Source organism: Oncorhynchus tshawytscha, linkage group LG08 (assembly GCF_018296145.1).
Source record: "Oncorhynchus tshawytscha isolate Ot180627B linkage group LG08, Otsh_v2.0, whole genome shotgun sequence".
Classification (NCBI taxonomy): Eukaryota; Metazoa; Chordata; class Actinopteri; order Salmoniformes; family Salmonidae; genus Oncorhynchus; species Oncorhynchus tshawytscha.
The window spans coordinates 37,987,261-38,009,440 of NC_056436.1; the positions used below are offsets into that span (position 1 = coordinate 37,987,261).

The 22,180-nt window shown below is 41.7% G+C and overlaps 1 protein-coding gene and 1 long non-coding RNA gene across 4 annotated transcripts; both read left to right on the forward strand.

Moving 5' to 3' along the window:
* The first annotated feature begins 2,789 nt into the window (after nt 1-2,789).
* On the forward strand, nt 2,790-6,243 carry LOC112257126. 3 transcript variants are annotated; one of them, XR_006083891.1, is made up of 5 exons: nt 2,790-3,578; nt 3,914-4,026; nt 4,166-4,247; nt 4,430-4,499; nt 6,150-6,243. It is a non-coding gene; the product is annotated as an uncharacterized LOC112257126 (long non-coding RNA). The 3 variants fall into 3 exon arrangements; XR_006083890.1 differs by lacking the exon at nt 6,150-6,243 and adding an exon at nt 4,665-5,088; XR_006083889.1 differs by lacking the exon at nt 6,150-6,243 and having other exon boundaries at nt 4,430-5,088.
* Nucleotides 6,244-6,389: 146 nt separating this feature from the next.
* LOC112255732 (zinc finger protein 485) lies at nt 6,390-21,363 on the forward strand. The gene is made up of 5 exons (XM_024428585.2): nt 6,390-7,128; nt 7,869-8,086; nt 8,196-8,252; nt 8,357-8,456; nt 20,555-21,363. The coding sequence occupies exons 1-5, from the start codon at nt 6,390-6,392 to the stop codon at nt 21,361-21,363; spliced, it is 1,923 nt and encodes a 640-aa protein (XP_024284353.2).
* Nucleotides 21,364-22,180: the final 817 nt, after the last annotated feature.

Genomic DNA, 22,180 nt, shown 5'->3' on the forward strand with positions numbered 1-22,180 from the left:
AGGGCCATCCTGTGCCACCAGTCAGTTGATGGTGGATGACCTTCTGACCCCGTGCTCGCCAGGTGACCCGGGTGCCATAGAATTGACCTGGATGGATGTGCCTAGCGACAAGCTGCTGGAGCCCATCATCTGCATGGTGAGAAACACACATTCACAGCACAGACATACTCCCATTCACTGCTCACAAACCCCAGGTCAGCAGCACTACATGCTGTTTCAACATACACATCCAGGCATTGCAAACTGACTCTCACATTTGTGTCATTTCTGAACCATGCTCATGATTTTGTTTGTCTTCTGTGTGTGTCCCTCTGCCCTCCAGTCTGACATGCTGTGCTCACTATCCACCACGCAACCCACAGTCAACATGGAGGTCTTGTTCAAGGTCAGGAAGTTCACAGAGGACTTAGAGCAGGAGGGTTGAGAGGTCCTGGTTGGCAGGGGCTTTACTACTCCTTACTCAGTCTCTCATATCAAATCAAATCAAATGTATTTATATAGCCCTTCGTACATCAGCTGATATCTCAAAGTGCTGTACAGAAACCCAGCCTAAAACCCCAAACAGCAAGCAATGCAGGTGTAGAAGCACGGTGGCTAGGAAAAACTCCCTAGAAAGGCCAAAACCTAGGAAGAAACCTAGAGAGGAACCAGGCTATGTGGGGTGGCCAGTCCTCTTCTGGCTGTGCCGGGTGGAGATTATACTGTATTTTTTGAAGAATCAACAACAAGTGGGACAGAACATGGCCAAGATGTTCAAATGTTCATAAATGACCAGCATGGTCAAATAATAATAAGGCAGAACAGTTGAAACTGGAGCAGCAGCACAGTCAGGTGGAAGTTGAAACTGGAGCAGCAGCATGGCCAGGTGGACTGGGGACAGCAAGGAGTCATCATGTCAGGTAGTCCTGGGGCATGGTCCTAGGGCTCAGGTCAGTTGAAACTGGAACAGCAGCATGGCCAGGTGGACTGGGGACAGCAAGGAGTCATCATGTCAGGTAGTCCTGGGGCATGGTCCTAGGGCTCAGGTCCTCCGAGAGAGAGAAAGAAAGAGAGAAGGAGAGAATTAGAGAACGCACACAGGACACCGAATAGGACAGGAGAAGTACTCCAGATATAACAAACTGACCCCAGCCCACAAAGATCTCCGCCACGGCACAACCCAAGGGGGGGGCGCCAACCCAGACAGGATGACCACAACAGTGAATCAACCCACTCAGGTGACGCACCCCCTCCAGGGACGGCATGAGAGAGCCCCAGCAAGCCAGTGACTCAGCCCCTGTAATAGGGTAAGAGGCAGAGAGCCCCAGTGGAAAGAGGGGAACCGGCCAGGCAGAGACAGCAAGGGCTGTTCGTTGCTCCAGTGCCTTTCCGTTCACCTTCCCACTCCTGGGCCAGACTACACTCAATCATATGACCCACTGAAGAGATGAGTCTTCAGTAAAGACTTAAAGGTTGAGACCGAGTTTGCGTCTCTGACATGGGTAGGCAGACTGTTCCATAAAAATGGAGCTCTATAGGAGAAAGCCCTGCCTCCAGCTGTTTGCTTAGAAATTCTAGGGACAATTAGGAGGCCTGCGTCTTGTGACCGTAGCGTACGTGTAGGTATGTACGGCAGGACCCAACTCCAGTCAAATAGTAGCTACAGTATTACAACAGTATTACAACACTACGAACCTGCATTGACAAGAATGATGGAGCATTTTAACTTACACACAATTGTTTTTTTTTTGCATATCCCAACTCCCTCTGAGACACCCACAAGTGCCTTATTTTCCCACTTTGTCGGCTCCGGTATTTGAGCCAGCAACCTTTCGGTAACTGGCCCAGTGATCTAAAGTTGAGGCTACGTGCCGCCCCTTAGTGGGTCTGCAGGGTGACTCCCCTAGTGGGTCTGGAACCCAGGTCAGCAGCACTACATTGCTGTGTGTCTGTATAATTGAGGGTGTATTGGTTTAGTTATACTCAATTCAGTTCTGTTTCCAGAGGGGACCTCAATGCTGTTACACGTAGCCATGATCACCAAGCTACCCTGACTTAATAAAACCTCAATTCAAAAAGAACAAGATGTGCTTGTCATCGTTTTATTTTTTACTTGTATTATAGTATACCCACATTTCTGTCCACTACTTTTGAATCAGGTAGTAATTCAACAGATACATGTGCTGCCTTTCCAACTGATGTCAAGTTCCAACACAAATATTCATTTGAAAAAGCAATAGACTTTCACATTGTATGTCTGTTGTTTAAACAACGTAATCATAATATATGCCATTTAGCAGATGCTTTCATCCAAAGCGACTTACAGTCATTTGCACATACATTTTACATATGGGTTTCCCCGGGAATCGAACCCACAACCCTTGTGGTGGGATCGGCATGCTCTACACAGGATCATCATTTATACTGTAATATGTGTTTATAACAGGGAGTGACATTGATAATAAAAGTCTATAGCAGTGTAATAAGTGTTTATAACAATGTACAGCACATCTACCAACGCAACGATGCGTTTCAAGAACCTAAACTATTTTGTTTCAGAATCCTCAGACCCCTGACAGGGAGTAGCATAGGGGATAGTGCCATCTAGTGGAATGGAAATTAAACTATTATTCCAGATATTATTTAATAAAGAATATTGAAAACCTAAATTACTTTTCAGAGATCAGAGAAACTTAACAGAACGCATCTTGAAACAGAAAATATACCACAATTTGTGAACGATGGACTTTTAATTTGAAGCTTTTTGCTCGATTTGGAACCGTTAATGTCGCTGATTTCATGGAGCTCTCCAACGCATCATTTACTAAACAAAATCCCTCAAACGTGAGAGCGCCAGAAATAAACATCGCGAGATTGTAAATATGTGTGAGAGTCAGATTTGAAAGCAGACGTTTTCATCCAAAACGATTTACAGTAATGCGTACATACATTTTACCTACGTAAAATTAGACTTTTTCAAAGGTATTTCCGATTCAAATTTTTTACGTCTTTCTTTATAATACTGTATGTATTCAATAATTTCGAATGGATCACTTCCCAATGGGCACATACATCAATTCAATTTTTATTCGACGTTGGTTCAACGTAATTTCATTGAAATTACATGGAAACAACATTGATGCCCAGTGGGTTTGTTGTGTCACAGTGAATTTTATAATCTGCAGTCAATTTCATTATGTTTTCATGTGCCATGATTCTGACATTTGACATATGATCCTCATAGGATTAGGCTAGATAGTTTCAGTGGGGCAGTAAATGTAATCTCAATACAATACGATGTGCATATAATGTACATATAGCCAATATAGCTATTAAACCCCATGTTCAGTGAATGCAATCTGTGACGCAAGTGGCCGAATATGTTTGTGACGTTCCATGGAACCCACGGTATTGTTTAAAACTCGATTCTGATTGGCCTGCAGGTCATTCTACAGTGTAAATTATAAATGAAAACGTGCTTTTATATCAGTGTGACAGATTCACAATACCGAGCGTGTCTCAAACCGTCCCGCGCTTTTATCAGCCTAAAGGTATCTTCACGCACGACTGGATAGGCCTTTTAGATACGCTTGTCCAAGGTAAGGATATGAGTCAAGCTATAGCCTACTTTCAATGTTTTAGTTCCGAACTCAAGTTACTCCAGTCAAGTGATTAATCGTAAAAGTTTGTTGTTTTGACTGAGCAGTCCAATGGCCAATGCTGTTTTTGGACTCTGAGACCCTTTGCTATATAACATGCATAGATTATGCATTAGGCATTGCACAAGTCAGTGTCTAGGTCAGAATATATAATAGCTATCTCCGGCAATTCAAGTTACTCACGTCAAGTGATTTATCGTAAGAGTTAGTTAGTTGTTTTGACAATTATGCATCACAAATTCACAATACTTCTTGTATTTCAATTACTCATCTAGGCCCAAGACATAAAGTTGCCTGAAAGCTGTGTAGCTATAATTCCTGCTCCTGACCCATAGGATGGTAATCACATACATGATTGGCTTAATCAAGAATCATGGATACCTTTCATGTGAGTACTCACACACCAGATTTTTTTTACATACCTCAGAAGGAAGATACCTCAATATCTGGAAGCACTGTCTCATGTACAATTGTTAATGCTATCTCTGAAATGTCTAACAAAATGTTGACTTGATCGTTTCATCAAGACCCTCTCATCACAAGTTGGAACTAGTGGTCAACATTGGGACAATGCAGCCCAAAATAACAGGGCTGAATATTTTCATGGAGGTAAGCACTACACTTCTGATGGGTTTAAAGATTGTATTACATTATCTAAAAGTGAGAAAGTAAACCCCAGCTGCTGTTATTCTTTTCACAGGGAAGGACAAATCCCATTATGCCATGAATGTTTCATTGTTGAACAACCATAGATATTTTTCCTCTAATTTGGCTCCCGTTCCTCCCAACAGTGAGCAAGACCTGCCAGCAGAGCTCACTGGAGCAGGGAGACATCCCGTCATCCTTTTGGCGCCTGACAAAGTACACTTTTTTTCTTCTAAATAACACTATAGTAACATCTTCTGCACAAAGTTACATTCCTAATAAGATTGGTGTTAAGTGGGAAAGAATCCTAAAGATGGTCCAATGGGCATGGTCTGAAGCCTCTCGTCATCTCAGTATGTTGAACCACCTGATTTCCTGCAGGCTTGAGATTCAGATCCTGCTGAACGATGTTAAGCAGTCGATTAACCACATGCAGGGGACGCTGAATACCATGCAGGGGCAGTGTATTGAGTTGCAGACTGCCATATCTAAGGTAGTGTCAGATGAGTCTCAGATACAGAAGAATAAGTCTATGATGGTATGGTTATAATGATTGAGATGGTGATTATAATAATGATGACTAGCTTTACCCCACCCTACGGGCGGTAAATCATTGGATCTGATTAATTCAATTCAACGCAATTCAATCTTTGAGGACTGCAACCATAGAAATACAATTTATTTACACTAATAATAAGCTATTGTCAACTTCCCGTCAATGGTTATCTTGCTCATTGCTCACATGCCAATTGCTCACGGTTACCCTATTTGTGTAACTATTATTGATTTCTCGCAGAAAAACAATTTGGTTGCAAATGTACCTGGGGCCACGTAAATAATTGTTAGGCTACTCATTTTGAATTCACCGGTGGCAACTTGTGTTACCATAAAAGTCTGTGTGCGACTGGGGACAGTAAAATAATTTGGTTACTGACCTGCCCTACATCATAGAAGGCCCTTCAAGTCGGAACTCGAAAATTCCGACATTTCTGACTCTCTGACTCGCTAACTCGTTATGGAATGAGGATTTCAGGTTTCCCACTTGTGAAGTATCAGAATCAACCAGTAGGAAGCTCTACGCTAATAACGTACATTCATTTTAACTCTGAGGTTCCAAGTTTCCGAAAGCATGTGAATGCGTCAATAATTGCCATTTTAATTTTGAATGTTCAGTCAGTGAGCATTATGGGTAATTGTCCTACATACTTACATCAAATGCTTTATGATAGCATCATCTCCTGTAGTAACAGTGCCGTTCCAAACACAAAATCAGCTCAAAATTGTAGGAGGAAATGCCCCTGCAGCAGGGAGGCTTACGGTATTATAGTATTATACGGTATTATAGTATTCTAATATATTGTAGATAACATTAATATAATTTGTGTATTTACAGTATCAGTACACATGCAAATGGAAGTATATGCTAGGGATTGATCTACACTGAGTGAACAAAACATTAAGAACACCTTCCTATTGAGTAGGTGGTGGACCATTTTGATACTAGGGAAAACTGACAATATTCTTGACCCAAACCGGTGCGCCTGGCACATACTACCATACTCTGTTCAAAGGGACTTAAATCTTTGGTCTTGCCCATTCACCCTCTGAATGACACACATACACAATCCATGTCTCAATTGTCTAAAAATCATTCTTTAACTTGTCTCCTCCCCTTCATCTACACTGAGAAGAAGATTTAACAATTCACATCAATCAGGGATTATAGCTTTCACCTGATTTGTCTATGTCACGGAAGGAGAAGTTGTTCTTAATGTTTAATACACTCAGTGTATGTGTCAATGATGTTATAGATTCCAAGTGGTGGATTTTTTAGGGAATTAATTTATGCTCTATTTATACCTGCAGATCATCACAGCAGCCGAAGTTGCTGTGCAGAGGGAGGAGATCCTCCGAGCATCAGGCCTCATCCCGTCACAGAGGGAGGAGATGCTCCGAGCATCAGGCCTCATCCTGTCACAGAGGGAGGGTATCCTCCAAACAGCCAGTGCCCCTGCACAGAGGGAGGAGATCCTCCAAACAGCCAGTGCCCCTGCACAGAGGGAGGAGATCCTCCAAACAGCCAGTGCCCCTGCACAGAGGGAGGAGATGCCAGTGCCCCTGCACAGAGGAGGTGCCCCTGCACAGATTGTCCCAGCCAGGCTAGTGTCCCTGCTGCAGAGGGAGGAGTTCTTCCGAGCATCAGGCCTCATTCCTGAAGAGAGAGAGGACATCCTCCTCACAGCCAGTGTCCCTGCACAGAGGGAGGGGATTCTTCCAGCAGCTACTGTCACTATGCGAAAGGGGAAGATCCTCCGAGCATCAGGCCTCATTCCTGCACAAAAGGAGTTGATCCACCTGATGGCCAGTGTCACTGCGCAGAGGAAGGGAATTGTCCCAATGGTCAGCGTCCCTGCACACAGGGAGGGGATCGTCCCAAAGGCTAGTGTCCCTGCTGAGATGTTGGAGATCCTCCGAGCATCAGGCCTCATCCCGCCACAGAGGGAGGGGAATGTCCGAACAGCCAGTGTCCCAGCACAGAGGGATGGGATTCTCTCAGCAGCCAGCATCCCTGCACAGAGGGAGTTGATCCACCTGATGGCCAGTGTCACTGCGCAGAGGAAGGGAATCTTCCCAAAGGCCAGCGTCCCTGCGCACAGGGAGGGGATCGTCCCAAAGGCTAGTGTCCCTGCAGAGAGGGAGGAGATCCTCCTCACAGCCAGTGTCCCTGTGAAGAATGAAAACAATCATCCACAACCACCTCCCATCATCCCCATGGTGGCACCACTGTGGAAATGGGATGGTGGAGCGTGTACTCCACCTGTGGATTTCTATTCCAAGAGAAGAGGTCACTTAACCTTACCTAATTAGTAAAGAAATGACCATTGTGATAGCGTGAGAATAAGTTGTGATAGGTTAAATGTACGGCTCATGTGAGTGTATATCTGTAATACTTTCATGCATTTTCTACATAAAACAGGTTTAGCTACATTTTACTTTTACATTTTAGTCATTTAGCAGACACTTACAGTAGTGAGTGTATACATTTTCATACTCCCGTAAATCTCTCCAGGATTTCACATGGATTTTTTCATATTGCGAATAAATATGCTAGATTTTGCAGCGACAATTATGACATTTTGCATTGCAATGTGCAATTGTTTTGTCCAATTTGTTGCAAAAATGCGCTGACAAGGGGAAAAACTGTGTTGACGTGTCGCTTGATTGAACCATATTATACAGTAAATGTGCGGTGATTGGTTGAAATTGCGAGCCCTCTTTTTGTACTGTGGTAATGGGTCAGTTCTATGCGATAATATTGTGATGTGACTATTTTATGCAGAAATAGTTTGGCGATTGGTCACATTTGTAAGCCCTCACATAATATGCAGGGAATTGTTGATTTTGCAACCAAATCAATGCGATGGCAGAGTCCTGGAGTAACGTCCCAGTAATCCCTGTGACTGCGTGTAGGTTAAGATTGGGTTGTAAACAGAGTATCAGAGCGAGACGTTCCTACCTGTCAGCTAGTAATTGTTCTGTATGGTGACATGAGCAGAGTGGCCTCACTTCTCCCACTTATTACAGATGTCCGACTTAGATATGTTGAGCATCCTGCTATGATGTCCATCACCAAGCCGGAACACTCCGAGGCCAAGCCTCAGTGCGAGACTGGCAGCCGGCCGGTGGCTGAGCCCGAGACCCCTGCTGTTCACAATAACAGTGGAGGCTGGCTCAGCTGGGTCTTTGGGAGTGGAAGAGCTAATAAGAAGGAGGTTCATCTACCTGAGGACAAAGACAGATCTGTAAGGAACTGGTTATTAACACTATATTCTATGTAGAGACAATTGAGTGGATTTAAAAATTAAAAATAAATTGTGGCTTGCTTCACATTGCTAATATCTTCTTCCTCAGATTGTCTGGGATCCAACTCTGCACAGATGGGTTAACAAAACTGAGCCCAAGGCTGAGGTACACACTTAAATTCAATTCAATTAAAAACAGTGAACAACCATTGTATTTCAACTGTGCTAATATTACCAACAATTTGGAAAATGTGTTGATGTGTTTTACAGAAGAAGTGTGTACCACCACCTCCACCGATGGGGACACATGGAAATCAGGGGAACACTGGCAGTGTCCCCAAAGGAGTGAATCCCTACTCTATGAAAGCAGGTGAATATTGCTTTAGAACACATGTGGTTTAACCAAGACTGTGTCAGCGAATCATAGATGTCCCTGGTGATCTCCTCGCTAACACCTTTCCCACTGCCAACAGGTCTATGGGGCAGCAGATACCCCACAATGCATTACAATGATGGGACCAACTCAAAGCCTCCAAGCCATGGGGCTGGACTGCTTCCTAGACAGCTCTCTGGCTTGCTCCCTTCTTCACACTTTGACCTCATGGCACCAATGGTTGTGCCACCTGACACTCTACCCTACTGAGGTATGACTCTGGAAAATCCTTCCAAATTGTATCCATTCATCATTAACTGTGATTTGACTTTAACATAGCAAATGGCTGAAGTAGCAAGGATGTTAACTATTTTTCATTTTTGTCCACCAGGCCATTTTCCCAAATTGGATTTGCCATACTTAGATTTTTTCAGCATTAAAAATGTATTAAAAGATGATATTTTAATTAAAACTCTCCTTTGTGTCCTCATGTTCACATTAATTTGATGTGTTCTATCATTTACAATTCTTATTGCTTCTGCATTTACGTTACTTACTGTACAGACAAATAAATATTACATGCATATATTTTATTTTAGACATTATAAAAACATTTTTTCATGCTTTCTGGATTTCTTACATTTACTTACTGTACAGGCAACTATACTTTATACACATATTTAAACAAAACAAAAACATTTTGTTTATGTATTCCGTAGACGGCGGCAGGGTAGCCTAGTGGTTAGAGCGTTGGAAGGCTGCAAGTTCAAACCCCCGAGTTGACAAGGTACAAATCTGTCGATCTGCCCCTGAACAGGCAGTTAAACCCACTGTTCCTAGGCCGTCATTGAAAATAAGAATTTGTTCTTAATTAACTGACTTGCCTAGTTAAATAAAGGCTCAAAAAAAGACACAACAAAATATTTTTAGATGCATTTTCAATTCCTAAATGTCAATATTTTTATTTTCTGTGCCACCTGTTTATGCCCATTTATGTACATCCTGTATACACCTCACACACATGGTCAGGGGCTTAAAAAAGAAGAAAACAGTAACATGTCAGATATAGTTTACATTTTTGAGTTTGCATCCCAATATGACACTTGAAATATTTCACAGAAGACTGAAATGTAACAAAACACCTATTATGTTTATTGAGATGTATATTTCCCTCCAGTGATTCCCCAACATCTTGTCAACATGGGAGCCAAAAATGGAGCAGATATCTTATACCAACCTATCTAAATAGACATGTATCCATAACAAGGCCTAGGAGGCCCCTATACTGTCCAAAAATCTCTCCAAAATGTCACATATTTTAAAGCATCTTTATTTTCATGCATATAACTTGTCAACAAAAATGTTTTTTTTGACCAAATTCACATTCTTTTGTGTAGACAATCATTTTTTATGATTTCGTGACTGTTTGATAGTAGTTCCCTGAATGGTCAAAAACCTCTTCAAATAGAAGTATGTTTGTAGCACAAAATATCTTACAGGAAGGCCCTCTTCCACTCTCTCATCATGTCACAAGCAGTCAGGCTCCCAGAGGCAGGGCCCATCTCACTCAACTGCCGCTGCCGTCTCCAACAGCCATCAGCACAGAACAGCATGAATCAAATCAAGTTTATTTGTCACGTGCGCCGAATACAGCAGTGAAATGCTTACTTACAGGCTCTAACCAACAGTGCAAAAAAAGGTATTATGTGAACAATAGGTAGGTTAAGAAATAAAAACAACACTAAGAAGACAGTGAAAAATACAGTAGCGAGGCTATAAAAGTAGCGAGGCTACATACAGACACCGGTTAGTCAGGCTGGTTGAGGTAGAATGTACATGGAAATATGGTTAAAGTGACTATGCATACATGATGAACAGAGAGTAGCAGTAGCGTAAAGGGGGGTTGGCGGGTGGTGGGTGGCGGGACACAATGCAGATAGCCCAGTTAGCCAATGTGTGGGGGCACTGGTTGGTTTGGCCAATTGAGGTAGCATGTACATATATGTCCATGAATGTATAGTTAAACTGACTGTGCATATATGATAAATTGAGAGTAGCAGCAGCGTAAAACAGGGGTTGGGGAGGGGGGGGGGCACACAATGCAAATAGTCCGGGTAGCCATTTGATTACCTGTTCAGGAGTCTTATGGCTTGGGGGTAAAAACTGTTGAGAAGCCTTTTTGTCCTAGACTTGGCACTCCGGTACCGCTTGCCATGCGGTAGTAGAGAGAACAGTCTATGACTGGTGTGGCTGGGGTCTTTGACCATTTTTAGGGCCATCCTCTGACACGCCTGGTGTAGAGGTCCTGGGTGGCAGGCAGCTTTGCCCCAGTGATGTACTGGGCCGTACGCACTACCCTCTGTAGTGCCTTGCGGTCGGAGGCCGATAAATTGCCATACCATGCAGTGATGCAACCAGTCAGGATGCTCTCGATGTTGCAGCTGTAGAACTTTTTGAGGATCTCAGGACCCATGCCAAATCTTTTTAGTTTCCTGACTGGTTGCATCACTGCTTGGTACGGCAATTGCTAGTTTCCTGTATTTATTAAAATTCATTTTTTTTGCATCAGCAGTTGTCCCAAAGTGTTTTACAGATACTGTGGGAGATTATTCAATGTAACTAGGTGCAGTTGCTATGCTGAGGAAACATCAAGCATTGGCCGGATGCAGAAATGATGTCATCTAGTGCATGACTCCAATATTAGCAGGCAGTATTTAGATTGTCCACTTTGAAGAGCTAAGACAGAATGGCTATATAAGGAATGGAACATATAGGACCAGGGTCCCGCTGCCATTATAACCTATACAGGTGTCAAATGTGGGCATTAACAATCAAGAACTGAAATGAAAAGATCATGATGGAGAAAGGTCAAGGGAAGCTATTTTACATATAGAGGGAGGGGACTTTATACATTATGCAGAGACAGAATACTATAAAGGCAGGACTCTGTGATATAAGAATTTAGTATTTTCCATGGAGGGGCTCGGCTTTGTTACATTTGTAATAAAGTCTATTTTGAATTCACAAGTTCTAGTAAGAGTGTTATATTTCTGAGTCAATATTCCACCACAATACCCAGCCTAAAAATCTAAGACCCATCAATGCATATGCCGAGGCACAGTCTAGGAAACACTCCCTAGAAGTCAAAAACCTAGGATTAAAACTAGAGAGGAACCATGCTCCGAGGGCTATGCTGAGTGGACATTTAAGTGTACATGTGCCCCTTATTGCTATTCAAGATGTTCCAACCTTCGTAGATAACCATCATGGTCATATAATAACCAGACCAAATGATCAACAGGAATCAATGTCATGTCTTTGTCACGCCCTGACCTTAGAGATCCTTTTTATGTCTCTGTTTTGGTTTGGTCAGGGCATGAGTTGGGGTGGGCATTCTATGTTTTGTGTTCTATGTTTTCTATTTCTTTGTGTTTGGCCGGGTATGGTTCTCAATCAGGGACAGCTGTCCATCGTTGTCTCTGATTGGGAACCATACTTAAATACCCTTTTCCCACCTGTGTGTGTGGGAGGTTGTCTCTGTTTAGAGCACTTTGCTTGTCAATGTCACGGTTTGTTTTTGTAGTGTTTATTGTATTGTTTGGCGTCATTTTGCTTAAAATAAAGAAAATGTACACTCACCACACTGCACCTTGGTCCTCATCCTTCAACAGCTTTGACAGTCTTGTCTTTTTCATAGCCAGAGAGAGAGAGAGAGGATCTATTACATAAAGTTTTTACAGATGCACACTATGTAACACATAATATTAATAATTGCCTAAAAATTGGATGTCATTGTCTTTCATAACTGTTGCAGTATGAAACATTCAATTTTTGTTACTTTGGTATACATTGAGTGGAATGTTATACATTGAGAGAGTAATATTACACACTTAAATAATAGATCACTCACACACCAAATTCCACGTGACCGTTTAGTCATGGTAATTAGGCTTCTCTAAGCTCTGATGCTGCTGATGGTAATTAGTAGCCTACCACACTTGATAACTGCCTGGTGCTCAGCACTCTATTGTCCCTCTAAATCACTCTGACATAAATTCAAATGTGATTGGAAATCTAATCAAACACTACATGAGAGCCTATGAGCTCAAGTTGCACGACATTTCTATAGGCTATGCAATTGTGGACTAAACAGAGTGATGACTTCTGTTAAAAAGGATCCCATCAGCTTTCTATAGGCTAGGCCTACTATATTTATTTCTCCACTTTCCATAATTAAGCGCATTGCTTCTCTTTACAACATGAGTATATCCTACCTTGCTGGCATGAAAATGAACCACGGGAATAGGGTCCTCCATTCGTTATTTGAGTGCAGTGATGACATGTATTTTTTACCCCGTTTCCAGACAGGTGAATGATAATGGTCCATTCTAAATCAAAACCAATTTCACACATACAGTACTGGTCAAAAGTCTTAGAACACCTACTTATTCAAGGGTTTTTCTTTATTATTTACTATTTTTACATTGTAGAATAATAGTGAAGACATCCAAACTACAAAATAACACATACGGAATCATGTAGTAACCAAAAACGTGTTAAATCAAAATATATTTCACATTTGAGATTCTTCAAATAGCCATCCTTTGCCTTGATGACAGCTCTGCACGCTCTTGTCTCCTAAGACTTGTCTCCTGCGTTGGCTGTGTTTCTTGGCTGTGTGTCTTGGCTGTGTGCTTAGGTTCGTTGTCGTGTTGGAAGGTGAACCTTCGCCCCCCAGTCTGAGGTCCTGAGTGCCCTGGAGCAGGTTTTCATCAAGGATCTCTTTGTACTTTGCCCCATCCATCTTTGCCTCGATCCTGGTGAGTTTCCCAGTCCCTGCCACTGAAAAACATCCCCACAGCATGATGCTGCCACCACCATGCTTCACTGTAGGGATGGTGCAAGGTTTCCTCCAGATGTGATGCTTGGCATTCAGGCCAAAGGGTTTAATCTTGGTTTCATCAGACGAGAGAATCTTGTTTCTCATGGTCAAAGTCTTTAGGTGCCTTTTGGCAAACTGCAAGCGGGCTGTCATGTGCCTTTTACTGAGGAGTAGCTTCCATCTGGCCACTGTACCATAAAGGCCTGATTGGTATAGTGGTGCAGAGATGGTTGTCCTTTTGGAATGTTCTCCCCTCTCCACAGAGGAACTCTCGAGCTCTGTCAGAGTGACCATCGGGTTCTTGGTCACCTCCCTGACCAAGGCCCTTCTCCACCGATTTTTCAGTTTGGTCGGATGGCCAGCTCTAGCAAGAGTCTTGGTGGTTCCAAACTTCTTCCATTTAAGAATGATGGAGTCCATGGTGTTCTTGGGGACCTTCAATGCCAAATCATTTTTTTGGTACCCTTCCCCAGATCTGTGCCCTCGACACAATCCTGTCTCGGAGCTCTATAGACAATTCCTTCAATCTCATGGTTTGGTTTTTGCTCTGACATGCACTGTCAACTAAGGGACCTTATATAGACAGGTGTGTGCCTTTCCAGATCATGTCCCACCAACTGAATTTGCCACAGGTGGACTCCAATTAAGTTGTATTGTCACGTACTGACCTTTATTTCTGTTGTTTTGTCATTATTTAGTATGGTCAGGGCGTGAGTTGGGGTGGGCAGTCTGTGTTTGTTTTTCTATGATTTGGGGATTTGTATGTTTCGGCCAAATATGGTTCTCAATCAGAGGCAGGTGTCATTAGTTGTCTCTGATTGAGAATCATACTTAGGTAGCCTGGGTTTCACTGTTTGTTTGTGGGTGTTTGTTTCCGTGTCTGTGCTTTTCACCACATGGTACTGTTTTCGTTCGTTCTACGTTTATTGTTTTTGTATCAGTTGTGTTCATGTTGAGATTTTCTTATTAAAAGAACCATGGACACTTACCACGCCGCATATTGGTCCTCCGATCCTTCTCGTCTCTCCTCTTCAGATGAAGAGGAAGAAAACCCTTACATGTATAAACGTCAAGGTTGATCAATGGACACAGGATGCACCTGAGCTTAATTTCAAGTCTCATAGCAAAGGGTCTGAATACCTATATGAATAAGGTATCTGTTTTTTATTTTTAATAAATTTGCACAAATTTCTAAACCTGTTTTGACTTTGTCATTATGGGGTATTGTGTGTAGCTTGCTGATTGCTGTTTTATTTAATTAATCTATTTTAAATTAAGGCTGTAACGTGAAAAAGTCAAGGGTTCTGAATACTTTCTGAATGCACAGTAGATTATCACTTGGGAATGATGCCAAGCGTAAGCCAAGAAACAAAGTATTTTTTTGCAACTTTTTCTAATCATAGTCGCACACTTCATGTAGCCTAGCCCATAGGCCTATATGTTTTGACAAGGCTTGTATCACAACTAAAGTGGCCAAATAACTTCTTAAAATGTAACACATTAATCCGCTTTACAAGGGGTGTAGAGCCTAACTGGCATACATAAGCAGCGCATGAGTTTGGGGAAGAAAACTTTCACCATAAATGTTTTTAATTAGAAGCATTAGAATACAATAGACGACATGTGTCCGTAAGTGATTGATGACCTATTTTATGTGTCACGTGGTTATGTCCATTTATGTACATCCTGTCTGGATGTTCTCACGCTATTTCCATCCTGTCCAGATGTTTTCATGCTCTTTCCATCCTGTCCAGATGTTTTCATGCTATTTCCATCCTGTCCAGATGTTTTCACGCTATCGAGTGAGTGCTTATGTAACCTGATAGTGCAGCTGTTTTGGGTAACGCATGTGTTTGCAATAAAGCTGTCCTGGTGATTGTGTTGTGACCTTTTTGAACTGAAAGAAAATGTGAAACGGTGGGACAATGTTGCAGTGAACTTATGGATCTGCTGTTTAGGGATCGTGTATATGAAAAAGTCATTTCCGGGGTAGGTATGGATGAGTATAAGCAGGTGTTAGACTTGTCCTATGACAAGTCTAACACATATAAACCACAGAAAACTACAGAAAAAAATGGCTCCTAGACCAATTCTAGGTGTATTGCGATTTACCGTCAATCAATGAAATCGCTGTCTCTCGCCCCCCTTGGGGTGTGTGTGTGTGTGAGGCCTGGTGTCAGGTTATGAGAGAGAGAGAGAACCCTTCCAGAGGTCTTCTTTTCTAAGACATGAAAAGATCTGTCTTTCCAACATTTGAAAGTAATTATACATTTAAAATATATATTTTGTAGTAATGTGTGATATGTATGATATTTATAAAGGTTTAGTAAAAAAAACTAACAGGTATAGTTTAATATTGCATGGTAACTTTTAATAATAGTAATATGTTAATGGGGAAATAAAGGGTTTTAAAGTGTAATTGACCTTTTAATGAAATATCATGCTCTGTCTCTGTCTGTGGGTGTGTGTGTGTGTATGCGTGAGCATGTGTGTCGGTGAGGCATGGGGTTAAGCAGAGAGAAACTTACTGAAAACATTTTCTAAAACAAATACATTTAAAAAACAGCCTTCCTACAATAAACGAATTATACATGTAAACATTTAATGGGAATTAAAGTGTAGTATTGTATGATAATAATACGTATGATTTATATAAATGGCATTTACAGTGGGGCAAAAAAGTATTTAGTCAGCCACCAATTGTGCAAGTTCCCCCAATTAAAAAGATAAGGCCTGTAATTTTCATCATAGGTACACTTCAACTATGACAGACAAAATGAGAAAAAAAGTACCAGAAAATCACATTGTAGGATTTTTAATGAATGTATTTGCAAATTATGGTGGAAAATAAGTATTTGGTCAATAACAAAAGTTTCTCAATACTTTGTTATATACCCTTTGTTGGCAATGACAGAGGTCAAACATTTTCTGTAAGTCTTCACAAGGTTTTCACACACTGTTACTGGTATTTTGGCCCATTCCTCCATGCAGATCTCCTCGAGAGCAGTGATGTTTTGGGGCTGTTGCTGGGCAACAGACTTTCAACTCCCTCCAAATATTTTCTATGGGGTTGAGATCTGGAGACTGGCTAGGCCACTCCAGGACCTTGAAAGGCTTCTTACGAAGCCACTCCTTCGTTGCCCGGGCAGTGTGTTTGGGATCATTGTCATGCTGAAAGACCCAGTCACGTTTCATCTTCAATGCCCTTGCTGATGGAAGGATGTTTTCACTCAAAATCTCACGATACATGGCCCCATTCATTCTTTCCTTTACACGGATCAGTCGGCCTGGTCCCTTTGCAGAAAAACAGCCCCAAAGCATGATGTTTCCACCCCCATGCTTCACAGTAGGTATGGTGTTCTTTGGATGCAACTCAGCATTCTTTGTCCTCCAAACACAACGAGTTGAGTTTTTATCAAATAGTTCTATTTTGGTTTAATCTGACCATATGACATTCTCCCAATCTTCTTCTGGATCATCCAAATGCTCTCTAGCAAACTTCAGACGGGCCTGGACATATACTGGTTTAAGCAGGGGGACACGTCTGGCACTGCAGGATTTGAGTCCCTGGCAGCGTAGTGTGTTACTGATGGTAGGCTTTGTTACTTTGGTCCCAGCTCTCTGCAGGTCATTCACTAGGTCCCCCCGTGTGGTTCTGCGATTTTTGCTCACCGCTCTTGTGATCATTTTGACCCCACGGGGTGAGATCTTGCGTGGAGCCCCAGATCGAGGGAGATTATCAGTGGTCTTGTATGTCTTCCATTTCCTAATAATTGCTCCCACAGTTGATTTCTTCAAACCAAGCTGCTTACCTATTGCAGATTCAGTCTTCCCAGCCTGGTGCAGGTCTACAATTTTGTTTCTGGTGTCCTTTGACAGCTCTTTGGTCTTGGCCATAGTGGAGTTTGGAGTGTGGCTGTTTGATGTTGTGGACAGGTGTCTTTTATACTGATAACAAGTTCAAACAGGTGCCATTAATACAGGTAACGAGTGGAGGACAGAGGAGCCAGAGGTCTGTGAGAGCCAGAAATCTTGCTTGTTTGTAGGTGACCAAATACTTATTTTCCACCATAATTTGCAAATAAATTCATTAAAAATCCTACAATGTGATTTTCTGGATTTGTCTCATTTTGTGTGTCATAGTTGAAGTGTACCTATGATGAAAATTACAGGCCTCTCATCAATTTTAAGTAGGAGAACTTGCACAATTGGTGGCTGACTAAATACTTTTTTGCTCCACTGTATGTTTTGTTCGATAAAGTTCATATTTATATCCAAAAATCTCAGTTCACATTGGCGCGTTACGTTCAGTAATGTTTTGATTCCAAAACATCCGGTGATTTTGCAGAGAGCCAAATCAATTTACAGAAATACTCATAAAACATTGATAAAAGATACAAGTGTTTTACATGGAACTTTAGATAAGGAGAAGTTTAATGCAACCGCTGTGTCAGATTTCAAAAAAACTTCACGGAAAAAGCACACCATGCAATAATCTGAGTACAGCACTCAGACACAAAAACAAGTCATACAGATACCCACCATGTTCTGGAATCAACAGAAGTCAGAAATAGCATTATAGATATTCACTTACCTTTGATGATCTTCATCATAATGCACTCCGAGGAATCCCAGTACCACAATAAATGTTTGTTTTGTTCGATAAAGTCCATAATATGTCCAAATACCTCCTTTTTGTTCACGCGTTTAATTCCAAAATCCAAATTCATGACGCGTGGGCCAGACGAAAAGTAAAACAATTCCATTACAGTTCGTAGAAACATGTCAAACGATGTATAGAATCAATCTTTAGGATGTTTTAAACATAAATCTTAAATAATGTTTCAACCCTAGAATTCCTTTGTCTGTAGAAATGCAGCTAACTCTCACGGGGGCGCGCCTGAGTGAGCTCGTGACACTCTGCCAGACCCCTGACTCAATCAGCTCTCATTCCTCAATCTTTCACATTAGAAGCATCAAACAAGGTTCTAAAGACTGTTGACATCTAGTGGAAGCCTTAGACACGGTATACTGGAAGCCCATAGACACTGTATATTGGATAGGCAAACCTACAAACCTCAGATTTCCCACTTCCTGTTCGGATTTTTTCTCAGGTTTTTGCCTGCCATATGAGTTATGTTATACTCACAGACATCATTCAAACAATTTTAGAAACTTCGGAGTGTTTTTTATCCAAATCTACTAATAATATGCATATCTTAGCTTCTGGGCCTGAGTAGCAGGCAGTTTACTCTGGGCACCTTATTCATCCAAGCTACTCAATACTACCCCCAGCCATAGGTTTAACTGCCTTGTTCAGGGGTAGAACGGCAGATTTTTACCTTGTCAGCTCGGGGATTCTATCTTGCAACCTTTCGGTTACTAGTCCAACGCTCTAACCACTAGGCTACCCTGCGGCCTCTCATGAGTTACATTTTTTTTCGTGGCCCCCACCCCCATCAAAGTTGCCTTTCCTTGATCTATATGAATGCAACTGCCTTTGGGTTGCTAGAGGTTCGGGTTAGACATCCACCCACCCTACTTTAGTTTTTGCCTTAAGTAACCACCAATCTCATGTGACCATACCAATTATTTTTTTGTGGCCCCTACCCCCATCAAAGTTGCCCATCCTTGATCAATATGAACGCAGCTGCCACTTCATTAAAGACATTAGATGCAGTTTATCATAGTTCATCATGGCAATGCCTTTGACGCTATGTTAAGTTTGGCATTTAAAAAAATAAGGAAACTATTAACAATTCTCTTTTTGGACTATAATGCTGTTTAAAAGAATCAAATCTTCTCATTACAATAGTCCCGAAAGGGTTTGAGAAAATCTTGTTGATGCATTGATGGCCACTATACCAGTAGATGCATGTTAGCACATATGCTTTTATGCTAAAAAAAACTTGTAAAAAAATCTTATTCTAATGAACCACAGGACCAAATGACACCACATTTAAAATGTATGCCCATGGTACATGTCTTAACTTAGTTTGGGAAAGGCGAACGGATTCAAAAGATGACTGATTTTATTGACCAATCAAAAAAATAATCTGATTTTACGTGTCCATTTAAACCACTAAATTCACTCCACAGTGCCTATCAACTTGTCATCGCTATCACAGACATCCCTAAGATGAACCACACTAAATATGTTATTGATATCTCAAAAACAAGGAAACTATTAACTCATTCTGTGCATATGTAACGCTAATGCTAAATATTTCAAATATTGCCTCACTGTATTCAAATATTGCCACACTGTACCTACAGAGGCACATATGCTAATGCTAAAAGAATACTTAATCTTATAATGCTTTCACTAATTGCACATAAAGGACGATACAGTACCAGGCAAAAGCAGCCAACAAGTACATGATTCCATGTGTCATTTCATAGTTTTGATGTCTTCACTATTATTCGACAATGAGGAAAATTGTTTAAAAAAAGAAACCCTGGAATGGGTAGGTGTGTAAACTTTTGACCGGTACTGAACATGATAGTTCTTGCTTTGTTATCCAACTCATCTCGTCCTCCCTCTACTTTTCTTCAGCACTGCGCAAATTTCAGGTCTGCTGAGTGCAAACTTGAACGCTGTGAAAACTCTGTGCAACTTCCAGTGTGTTTAATTGAAACACTGAGGCTGTATCTGCTTTGAGTTAGTTTCAGACAATGGTCAAGTAGGCTACTGTGGTAAACACAGTCCAGTTCAAAATGAACGGCACAGATGCGTATATGGAAATGGTTTATTTGCATATAGGCCTTATGCCGCACCGGTGTGTGTCGATAGATGCAATAGAATCCTACTCCGATGCGTTCTGCCCACAACAACATTTCTTGCATCGAGTTTTGTTTCGGTATGTTGCATTGAAAGTGGCTAATATTGCGTTGATTCGATCACAATTCCCACAGTAAAGGGAAACGTTAACTAAGGGGTAAACTCTAGAAAGTTGAATGAAGTTCAATCTTGTTCTTCTCTGCACGGGCTGATATTTCTTCTGCGCTGCAGTCCCGGGAGCTACGCGCAGCTTAGAGGGAACATTGGCTCTGTGCACTTTAAGGATATTTTCAAATATGCAACATGCCACAATTCTGGAATTACAAATGGATTCATAGCCATTTCATAAACCCAGGTTTTTGCTGAAATCCTGTGCAAGTGTTTGGTTGGTATGTGTGGCTGTTGTGTTACCCCAGTCTCTCATTTCAACAGAAGAAAGACCCAAACCTCACTCTGCCTCAGGAGAAGCCAAACAACATCAGAAAACCAAAGCCAAGAAACCGATCAACTGCTCTCAATGTGGGAAGAAATTTGTATGTTTCTCATTCCTGAAAAGACACGAGCTTGTACATACAGGAGAGAAGCCATACCCCTGCTCCCAGTGTGGGAAGAGATTCAGTGGTTTATCAGGCCTGCATGTACACAAGCGTATACATACAGGAGACAGCCCTTACCCCTGCTCGGACTGTGGAAAGAGTTTCAAAACATCAATTGGATTAAAAATCCACAACAGAGTTCATACGGGAGAAAAACCTTACCACTGCTCTGACTGCAATAAGAGCTTCTCTCAAGCAGGAAATATGGCGAAGCATCAGAGAGTACATACTGGAGAGAAACCATATTACTGTTCTGACTGTGGGCATAGATTTTCTCGATTAGCACATTTAACAAGACACCAGCAGATACATACTAGGGAGAAACATTATCACTGCACTGAATGTGGGAAAAATTTCAGTGCTCTTAAATCACATCAGATGTTACATACAGGAGAGAAGACGTATGGCTGCTCTGACTGTGGGAAAAGGTGTGTTACCTCAGGAAGCCTAATCAGTCACAAGCGCATACACACTGGAGAAAAACCTTATCACTGTTCTTACTGTGACAAGAAATTTGCACACCGCAATTCCTTAGCAGCACACAAGCAGTTGCACACAGGAGAAAAACCTTATCACTGTCCTGACTGTGGGAAATCATTCTCTCGGCTCAGTAACCTAAAAAGACACCAGCATGTACACAGGTGAAAAACCCCACTACTGCTCTGACTGTGGGAAGAAATGTATCTCCATGAACACACTAGAGGATACACACTGGAGAGAAGCCATATCACTGCTCTGACTGGGGGAAGCGTTTCGCCCAAGCTTCAGGTTTAAGATCACATCAAAAAATGCACAGCGGAGAGAAGCCCTTTCATTGCTCCGAGTGTGGGATGTGTTTTGCAACATTAAGTGTATTACTAGTAAATAAGCGAGTTCATACTGGAGAAAACCATACCGCTGCACTGAGTGTGGGTTGGGATTCTCTCAACTAGGAAATGTCAAACACGAGAAGGTGCATACTGGAGAGAAGCAATACTCCTGTCCTGATTGCGGGAAACACTTCAATATGTCGCAATATCTTACTCTTCATCGTAGAGCACATACAGGAGAGAAGCCCTACCATTGCTCTGACTGTGGGAGGAGTTTCACATTCACATCCAACTTGAAAGAGCATCAAGAAAACATACAGTGTATGAGAGATCATGGAACTTAAACCAGTAATTGAGTCAAGTGATCAAAATCCCAACCATGGATAGCCTTGACAAGAGCAGTAATGTCCCAACTGTATGCTTGTATAATATACTTTACACTGGAGGTAATGAGCCATATTCAAAGATCACATATGCAAAAGTGGAAAATAATTCATATTGGATACGTTCCCTGAAATATAAATATGCTGTATTGCAGATTCTGGTACTTCTGAAGATCAAGAGCCTAATAGTAAAGGCGTACTACCTTTTAATGTGTTATGTTTATCAAACGAATCACTTAAGTAGGCTATACCTGGGCATGTTCGTCAACC